Genomic DNA, 9,963 nt, shown 5'->3' on the forward strand with positions numbered 1-9,963 from the left:
TTTCTTGGTAGAACTGGTTTGAGAGGTTTGATGTTCACCTGCTTGATCCATTCCAAAACCAGTCTCGGTGAGTGTTTGGGATTAGTGTCCTATTCGAACACCCACTTGTGTCCAAATTGCAGTTGTTTTGCTGTTGAGAATTTGGAGGAGGCGCTCCATTATTCCATCCACTTTGTCCCAGTATCACTGGCAAAACAGCCTCATAGCATGATGCTACCACCACCATGCTTTTAAATAATGTTCTTAGGTTTATAAGTCTTACTTTTACTCCTTTAAACATACTTCATCATTGTGAGATTTGCCCTTTTTTTTACTAAATTCAGTGAGTCATTTTAACTCAGCTTTATCATTATGGCTGTTTGTGCGTATAATACTGATTGTTCTCATCGTTCTCTAATTTTATTTTATTTTATTGACCTGCATATCCGCTAGCTCTTATTTAAGATATTTGTTGTATCTTATGCTTAATATTTTTTTCTGCTGTAACAAGTGAATATAACTATTTTGGGATAAATAAAATAAATCTTATATATTTACTACTTAAATGTTCGCCCAGTTGACTGACATTTCAGATTTTTGTGGACTGTTAGCCTCGTGTTGTGACTATCGCCTGATGGTGATGATGGTTTGTATTGTGAATCTGTTGCACAGATCTTGGCTGTATGATGCAGTACAAAGGAGGTAACAGGTACGAGTTTTGCCCCTCTTTGACCTCGTTGCATTAAAACACATCTACATGTACAGTCTTAGAAGTGCACTTGTACCAACGTCGCTCATTGGCTCTTGCTGTCTCTCAGGGTGGTGTACAGAGTGGCCAGCGTCCAGCCCGTCATCAGCACCCACAACTCCATCTTGACTCGCTCCACTCCTCACTTGTCCTCCCTTTCCTCCCCTCCTCTTCCGACTCCGGCTCTCCTACCTTCCATTCCTCCTCCCCAGCACTCCCCACAGCTCTCCTCTCTCCCTCCCCCCGTGCCAGCCCTGCCAGCACGTGGCTCTGCAGGAAGCGGGGGCGACAGCTCCTCCCAACCGCATCCTCAGCATGGTCAGCTTCATTTATACCCACAGCCCTCCCAGCACCACCTTCATGCACAAACCAGCAGCCAGCCCAGTACGCAGCCTCAGACTCTGCACCTGTCCCATTCCCAACCATCGTCCCATTTACATTCACAGTCCCGCTCCCAGTCCCATAATCAATCGCTCTCCCAGTCTCAGCCTAATACGCCAGAGCAGAACGGCATCCTGGACTGGCTCCGCAGGCTCCGCCTCCATAAGTATTACCCCGTCTTCAAACAGCTCACCATGGAGGAGGTGGGTACATCTTTAGATTACATCACGTTGTGTGTATAAAACGTCGTACTCCTGTGCATGTATAATGTATTTGCATATTTCTTGATCAACGTTTTGATTCTTTGAAAGCTTCTGAATTTGTTCCTCTGTATAAATTGCAGTTTTTAGCTCTGACAGAGGAGGACCTGAACAAGTACGACCTCACCCAAGGAGCAAAGAAGAAACTGAAGACCCAACTAGAACTCCAAAAGTCTGCAGAGTAAGGGCAGATAACAAAAATTCAGTTTTTTTGTCTTTAAAAAAAAAAGAAAGAAAGAAAATATTTGAGAAGTCACTCAGATTTGTCACAAACTTGTCTCTCTACCATCTCCAATATTAGTATACAGACCGAAGTTGGTTTGTGTGCTTGTGGCACTGATAGTTTTGATTCTGCAGTTCAGTTGTTTTCCAAAATCACCTCTTTGACTTGACTGATGCCTTACCCTGTTTAACAACTGGCAAACAGACTGACCCGCTGCTGCTCTCCCCGGTAAACATCCTGCACCAATGGTCCATACAGCATCAATGGTTAACCAGCTGAGGATGGGCCGGAGAGATAAGATGTGTTTTACGTGCAGAAGCACAAAAACACAGGCTCTGATTTAAGTACACAAGCATCTGAACTTGCGCACCCCGGATGCACACGCACACCTGAGCGTGAACTTGTTTTCTCTCAGCTGTGTTTCCATTCCCAGAATCAACAGGTTCCCATTAGGCAGGCGATTTGTGTATTTGCGTGTGTACGTGCTTGAACAAGACTCAGAAAATGGAAAAGTTCCTGTGGTGATTTTCCAAAGAGATAGTTGTGTTTGTAGAGGTGCAGCTGAGACCCGAGGAGCACGTTAAGTGGGTAATGTCTCCCCCATGTGGTCAGTAAAAGACACTAGTTGTTTTTGTAGCACAGAAATTGCCTGCAGTTCAGCTGGGCACAGCAGGGGGCGCTTGTGAGATAGTCCTTAATAAATAGGAGTGAATGAAGATCTATGATTAAAATAAGTGCACCTGCTTCTAGACAAAAATATTCAGCTTTTATTTTTGTTTTGTCGAATAGAGCACAGATAACAGAATTTAAGCTGGAGTCCTTTATATTTTCTTTCAGTGAAGCTTAGTTAAACGACAGCTGAAACTTGTGTGTAAGAAGCAGCTAGCTGGGCTATCAGGAAGTTGCTGCTCTCTACTGTTCATGGCTGAAATACTGATTCAAGATGCACACAAGTGGCTCAAGTTGCTAGGATGTCCCTAATGCTCACAGAGAGAATATTACATTTTTGGTGTGGGAACATGATGGAAAGAATTTCTGGTCAAAAAGAGCTATCTAAAAGAAGTACACATGGGAAGCTGCATGTTTCCTTTGTTTAAGGATCTCAGAAAATACTTCACTTAGTCCACTTATGATGGCACAAAGCCAATGAGTCAGTCGGCTTTAGGTCTTGACCTCTCTGCTCATGGCTGCTGGTTTCCTCAACTGAGTCTTGTTAGACTGTTACCGCCTGGGTGTCTAGTTACCCACCGTATGTGTCTGTTTCATTGACCTTTAATAAACACAGTATAGTACATACTTATCTTAAGTATTCGCTACACTTGATAAAGACTGTGTTTCTGACTCGAATGCTTGCGTGTTCCCAGCAGGGAGATGAAGATGGAGAAGCGGCCGTGCAGTGGCATTGCCAGGGTGACGCCTTCCAGTCACATGGGACCCTCAGCTCACTCCACCTCCAGTGCAGGTAAGAGAGCAGGGTTGTTTCCAAGTATGGCCAAATCACTCTCAGGCTTCAGATTGCTTTAAATGTTTCCCTTTTGCGTCTTTATGATGTCATAGTGAGGGAGTGTAATAATATGGTCATCACGAGCTGCCGACCTGCTCTTCTCTCCAAGAAAATTTGGTTTCAAATTCAAATCGGTTTCATAAACGTGCTCCAGAACTATGAGGTTCCATTAGACATGTACTAGATATAGATAATGAAGCAGACTCACTTCACTGGACCCAGGAAGGATTACAACAGTTCAGAACTGAACTGTATTCAAATGTTTTGCAGGAGAACTGCGAGTGGAGGTGGACGCCGTGCCGCACCACCACCCTGTCTCCACAGACAGCAGCTCGTCCTCGGGCTACTCCAGCTCTTCCTGCTCCCCTCGCACCCCACACAGTTGCGACTCCACCTTTGACAGGACCAGAGACATTCACAGACGTACGTTTTTATCTCACGACTGCAGAATTAATTCAAACCGCGTCAGCACGATTTACGAAGAACAATTCTTAAAGTCTAGATTGACGTTAAGGAGAAGCAGGTCAACAAAATTAGAAATAGAAGTTTGTTAAAACGATAAGATCAATGACGCAAAACTAGAGACTTTTGCTTTTTCCATACCGTTTATATCCAAATATATATGCAAATGTTATATAAACACAAATCTCTTTCAGGTGTGTTGGCTCCAGATACAGCAGGAAGTGGTCCAGAGAAGGATCGGCCCTGCATGTTCATTCTGAACTCGACAGGCTCCAGTCGCCCCACAGCCCAGGTTCTGCCCGTCCAAACCGATCCAGCTCCTCCTCTTCCTCCCACATGCTCCTCCCACCTCCCCTTCGGCCTCCCGCAATCTGCTTATCACCCACAGGGCGGTTACCCACAGACGCTGCTCTCCCCGGTCTCAAACCCAGCACGCATCCTCACCTCCCCTCGCAAGCCAAGGCCCCCTCCGCTGGCCACAGAGGACCGGACTAAGCCGTTGGGCTCGAGCCTTCCTGTGGCCGGTGCAAGCTTCAGTTCAGGGCTCGGGGTGGGGGCTGGGGTGGGGGTAAGACGGGAAAACCTGTTCTCCAGGGTCAACATGGATGGCTCGTCTGGACTCCAGGACTCTGTGGTTTGTCGTGGTCTTGCGGGAGGTGGTGTTAGTCTGATGGTAGAAACCAGCTGCGCTCTGACCTCCACCTCCAACAGCCACCACCACGTTTCCCACCCCCCTGTCCACTTCCACCTCTCATCCTCTTCCTCCCCTTCTCCATCTGGATTTTACTCTTACCCCCCTGTATCCTCATCCTCCTTCGCGTCTTTCTCCGCTTCCTCCTCCTGCACCTCCTCAAAATCCGCCTCTCAGACTGGCAGCTCCAGTGGTGGAGGTAGCTATGTTCCCATGGCAACAGCAAGCACAGTTCCTGTGGCTGCAGTCCCGGGCAACACTTACTACCCACCCCAGCATACCTCCAGCCCCTCTCCTTCGCCCTCCTCTGCTTCTTCATTGGATCAAAGTTCTGGTCACAGTCCTTCCGTATGTGTTTGCAGTTCTTGCGGTTGTCGAGGGAACTGCGGCGCCTACGGGGCGTTCCCTGGATACGCCGCAGCCAGCTACCTGCAGCCGTTCTCAGCCGGGCCCTCACTCTTCACCCTGGGTCCTCTGCTCCATCTCAGCCCCCTGATAGCATCGTCCAGCAACGCCGGCACAGGCGCTGCACCATTCTCCTACCCAATGATGGTACCGCCGCCCCTCTACCGCCACAGCCCGCTGTCACATGACCAGCAGCAGGGGTTCGGCTTTTACCAGCCCCATGGCATCATGGGAAACAGTGGGCAAAAAAGGACAGCAGGGAACCTGTCATGTTATAACTGCGGTGCCCACGGACACAGAGCCGAGGACTGCAAACAGCCACCCATGGATGCGACACAGCAAGGTGAGTCAGTGAGTACGGAGTGTGAAAAATACCATATTTAAGGTGTGATATACATTTATAAATGCAATTGGCTTTAAGGACAGTACATTTGAGAATATAATAACTGATATTTCTACTTCATTTTGTATTTAAATATAAAATGTTTGTTTCTAACAAATTTTACTTCAGTTTTCAGTCGTTTTCTTCACACGATTTAGTTTGCAAACTGTGCCCAAATGCACAAAAGTATAACAATTATGCAGGAATTAAAATGGTGAATTTGTAAAATGAATTATAGGTATTACGAACTTTAATTTGAATGTGTAATTGGATTAACTGAAATGATGATGTGTAATATACAAAAGTAAAACTTGACCTGTTTAGTGAGATGGAGTTCTTTATTTCAGTATAATTTAATATTTCAAAACAGATTTTGATGTTACTAAAAATTAAAATCTGTTTTGAATAAATTTCTCATTCATTACTTAAAATTTTAAGTCTAAAAACATATTTGTGACTTCATTTACATATTTTACCCACTTCCTTCATAATGTCATGTGTCCGTTATATAATTTTGAACCCTTTGGGATGCCATAGATTGGGACATCTCCAAGGCATCACTTTAACAACTCTGCTGTGTTTCTCAGGGACATTTCGCTTGAAGTACACACCTCACTCTGACAGCAAGGACTCAGGAGACTAAGCAGCAGAGGCGGCTTTGGATTTGAACTCCAGACTAAACTGTACCTCGTGGTCCTGCTGAAGCCAACAAAAAAAACCCAAAAGGGACAGGAGACAAACAGCCTGCTCCTTTAGTGCAGAGGGTTCACTGTTAGTCTGTTCAAAGACTGCTGAGTTGAATCATTGGTATTCGTTCTTTCTTTCTTTTCTTTTCTTTCTTTTTTAAGCCAAAGCTTGCAAAGAGATTAGAGGAGGAGAAAGAAGATTTTAGGCACAAGTAAAAGTGGACATTTATAAACTCTACCATGCTTGATCTCAGAGATGTAGCTCAAAGTCTTCCTCAGAGAAAACACTACAGACCGACAATCAGTCACATGATCTGAAAAGAAGCTTCCCAGTCAAATGATGGGGCATTCACCATGACAACCACAGCACTCCAGATGTGGTCTTCCAGAATACGCAGCCTCTTGCTCTAATCAAGTACCAGTGCTATCCCTCCTTTCACAGGATCTACTGGTGCACAACATCTCACAGTACCACAGCTAATCGTTTGAGTGTTGGCTCGTTGCTTCTCATGGTTGGCATGTCCACACAAAGATTCCACTTTAATCTACTATTTCTAAAACTGGCACTGTATGTTCAGGTGGTCGAAAGTTCCAAAGTTAATCCTGACCAAATCCTGAGTCACAGTATTCACATATTCACCTGGATTTAAGCTCTGTTTGATTTCAAAACAGCCTCAATCTACCAGTTACATATTCAGAGGTTTATTCATTTGCTTTGCTTCTGGTTATCAACAAGCAGGAGTCAAATGTCTGGTTTGGTGCTTTACATCTCGTGCACCAGCCTTTATACAGGTGTGCACAGAGCTGTCGGCCACATTTAAACAGGAACACCGTATTTAAATGTGCTAACAGTTGAATGAATGAATTCTAACTGTCACACAGACTGCATGAACTGGAAACCACCTTCAGCAACTGGAGATCTAAGAGGAAAACTGGTGTCTGTTGTGCATCTTCAGCCCGAGTCTGTATGTAAAGATGGAAAATCTGATGGTTGATGTAATGTGCAACCAAAGTAACAACCAGGGGATGAACATGTGGTATTGAGTGCATGCCTTTTTCTCAGCACTGCTGGCTAAACATTATCACACAGCACTTCATCCAAGACTACCAAAATAGTTTCTTTGAAGCGTATTGTATCACGGTGATGTTTGAGTGTTCATTTTTCCATTTGCTCAGTTTGTTTTGATTTTTTAATTAGTTTCTGAGCCACCTGTTGGCCACTGTTCAGGAAGTGTACACAGGAACTTTCTGCACGAATCTTCTAACACATCTTGAGGGACTTTGGCATTTTTTTCAGGAAGTTAAGTTTGTGTTAAATGGGTGATTCGAATGGTAAGCAAACGACCCAACCAGTGTAGAAGACGGGCAGTTCAGATTCTGCTGCAGTAAAGTTGCACAATGGAGGTGGTGGTTGCTGGGCTACGTCAGAGCAGATCTAGAGGGAACAGCTTCACTTCCTGCAAACCCAGGGGAGCTAAATAGGTAAAATAATTATTTTCACCTGCTTCTATACAAAGAAGAACATGCTTTATTTTAGTTTTCACAAATGCAGCATTAATAATATGCCTGATTGAAGTAAACTGCCAGTTATGTCCTCTAGTTTTTTGTTTGTTTGTTTTTTACAACGCTGTTGTTTTTACCCATAAAATGCTAGCACTCTGCTAATGCATGCTGATTGGTTGACTGAGGACTCTCCTAAAAGAAAGTGTTGCTAAATAACTTCTTCTCCACTGCTGGCTTGCCTTAAATCAAAATGATGAACGCCAAAAAGTGTCTCAAAGTGCCGAGACCTTCCTAATGGGGGAGAAAGGGATTTTACTAATAATTAAACCCATATATACAAAACAGAAAATGGAACGATATCTAAGGTTTCAAACTGTTTTATGAAAAACATGGTGGAAACATGTTTACCCCTCATATGTAACATTTTTGGGTCTGTAGGCTGCTGTGAATTCTGGACTGCCTGGAAAGCATCTTCTTTCTTCTGGTTGCTTGATGTTTAAGAGCACTGTGCTTAGACCTCAATACCATGTCTCCACCCCTGATGGGTATTGCACAGACTCTGGTTGCAGATAACATCACCATCACTCAAATTCCATGTTAGTTGGGCTTTTATGCAGTGGCATGCATTGGGGACCTGTCAGCCATTTTTATTCACTTCTTGGCGATCTGCAGCCTTTCTACCTCTGAGCATGCCAGAGGGCGAAATGACCCTCTGTGCACAAATGCAGCAACGACAATCAGAAAATATCATGTGGTTTACATCAGGACGAACATTCAAAGTGCCAATTTTCTCTTCATAATTGTGGTGTAAGCGGGAGTTGTTCTTTTGTACATTGTTTGTACAGGTCTAAGTATGTCGAGCATGTTGGAATTTTAAGAAAGCAATAGGAAGTGCTTCTGTGTTCGGGTCTTTGACCCGGTGGGGTTGGGCGGGTGGGAAGCTGCTGAGCTGGACCCAGAGCTGCACAGACACAAGGACAGCTGGTCCTTCAGATGAAACTCTCTTTGTACCCCTGGAGGGCACAGCACAGGGATGTGTGGGGTGTTTATTTAAAATAAGAAATCCGAACATTAAGTATGTACGCGTTTGTTTGAGGTATCGGCAATTCGCTTTCATAATGTAAAATAAATTGTTCTGTGTTTTATTCCATTAGTTACATAGATGAGGGAAATTTCTTTATATTGCTAGTTTATCCTGTCATTGTTTTATATAGATTATACCAAAGAACAGAGATGGTTTGTAGACAGAAAAAGTTCCACTTTTGTAGGTTTTACTTACTCTTTAAGGATGTTGGTAACTTGATGCATGCATGTTCCAAAATCTTTGTTTAAATATGCTTTTAAAATATTTGTGTGTTTTGAAAGTTTGGACTTAATTACCCAGGTCTTTGTTGGTAAGATTTTTTTATGGCTTAAAATTAAATAATTTTGGATTCTCCCTTTTATCACAGTACCTGTGTGGCTTATTTATTATGGGACCGGCTGCTCCGAGAATCCTTAAAAGGTTGAAGGTGAATGTTTATGTACAATACAATGTGTAAAAAAACAAACAAAAAAACAAACAAAAGGCGGAGCCTCAAGCTGAAAGTTTTTGTTGCCGTCATTTTAGCTTTTCGAAACATGACGATGACACAGTGGACACGCTCCACGGTAATTGGCTAAGCGACTGTCAAAGACATGCATCGGCATTTATATGCAGTCAAAGGTATGAGTCACTTTCACATCTTTTTCCATTGTCCTCTGAATATCTGCACTGGCTGTTTTTTGTTTGTTTGGGTTTTTTTTTTTTTTTGGCAGTATTTAGTATTGTCTGTTCCTTGTTTTATCAGGAAGTACAAAATCTTGTTTTTCTAGTTATTTGAAGGATTTACCTAAGCTGAATAGCATGCTGTCTAACCAGATCCTAACTCTTCACTACTTCAGTAACACTGAGGAACATTGGGAGCCAGTTTTGACCAGAATATGTCCTTCAAGGCACATATTATACAAATATGCAGGACTGCTTTCTTCCATTTGTGGAATATCTGTAAAAATTGGAAACATCCCGTCTCAGAGTGATGCTAAAAAGCTAGTTTATGCAGTTATTACTTCTAGGCTGAATTACTTTTATGCAGTTATTATCAGGATGTCCTAAAAACTCCCTGAAAGGCCTTCAGTTGATCCAAAATGCTGCAGCAAGAGTACTGACAGGGACTAGAAAGAGAGGGCATACTTCTTCATTGACTCCCCGTTAAATCCAAAATCAAATATAAAATGCCTCTCCTCACATACAAGGTCTTAAATAATCAGGCCCCATCTTATCTCGTAATATTGTATCACTATATTAGGGCACTTTACTCTAAGGCTTTAGGCTTATTTGTGGTTCCTATTTGTGGTATTTAAAAGTAGAATTCTCTAAGCTGCCTAACATTTGGCATTTTTGCTGTTACTGCTATGATCCTGTCTGCTCTGGTTCAATCTAATTGATTTTCAGTGTAAAGAACTCAGAAGAGGGTTGCCCTTCAGCATTAAAACAAGCAACAGACAAGGTGATTAGTCAGTCGGGCAATCACGTATTTTATGTGCATCTTTTATACAAATCGGTGATCAGCTGTTGGACATGTAAGCACAGACGTCATTATATGGCATTCTGTTGTTTAAATTACAGCATCACCTTTTAATGCTGTCCTTTCACATATGTAGCAGTAATAAAGTCAATTTAGGGTTTAATGGTCAGGAAAACAAAACAAAATACAGGAA

General features: G+C 43.1%; 1 protein-coding gene across 2 annotated transcripts in view; it reads left to right on the forward strand.

Annotated features, from left to right (window-relative positions):
- zcchc14 (zinc finger, CCHC domain containing 14) overlaps nt 1–8,141 on the forward strand; it is a 28,880-nt gene extending 20,739 nt beyond the window's left edge. Inside the window, exons 8-14 of one of the 2 annotated variants that reach the window (XM_086301689.1) lie at nt 652–688; nt 798–1,311; nt 1,452–1,549; nt 2,956–3,053; nt 3,366–3,518; nt 3,752–4,996; nt 5,623–8,141. In XM_086301689.1, coding sequence (XP_086157815.1) covers nt 652–688; nt 798–1,311; nt 1,452–1,549; nt 2,956–3,053; nt 3,366–3,518; nt 3,752–4,996; nt 5,623–5,678 — 2,201 coding nt within the window. In that variant the 3' untranslated portion in view covers nt 5,679–8,141. The remainder of the gene's footprint in view (nt 1–651; nt 689–797; nt 1,312–1,451; nt 1,550–2,955; nt 3,054–3,365; nt 3,519–3,751; nt 4,997–5,622) is intronic. The other variant, XM_086301690.1, reaches the window with a different exon arrangement.
- The last annotated feature ends 1,822 nt before the right edge of the window (nt 8,142–9,963 follow it).

The sequence above is a fragment of the Aulonocara sp. 'chitande type north' Nkhata Bay genome, linkage group LG7 (assembly GCF_057382095.1).
Source record: "Aulonocara sp. 'chitande type north' Nkhata Bay isolate Kocher_YH1m ecotype deep benthic linkage group LG7, A_spYH_male_GT1.1, whole genome shotgun sequence".
In the NCBI taxonomy this organism is placed as follows: Eukaryota; Metazoa; Chordata; class Actinopteri; order Cichliformes; family Cichlidae; genus Aulonocara; species Aulonocara sp. 'chitande type north' Nkhata Bay.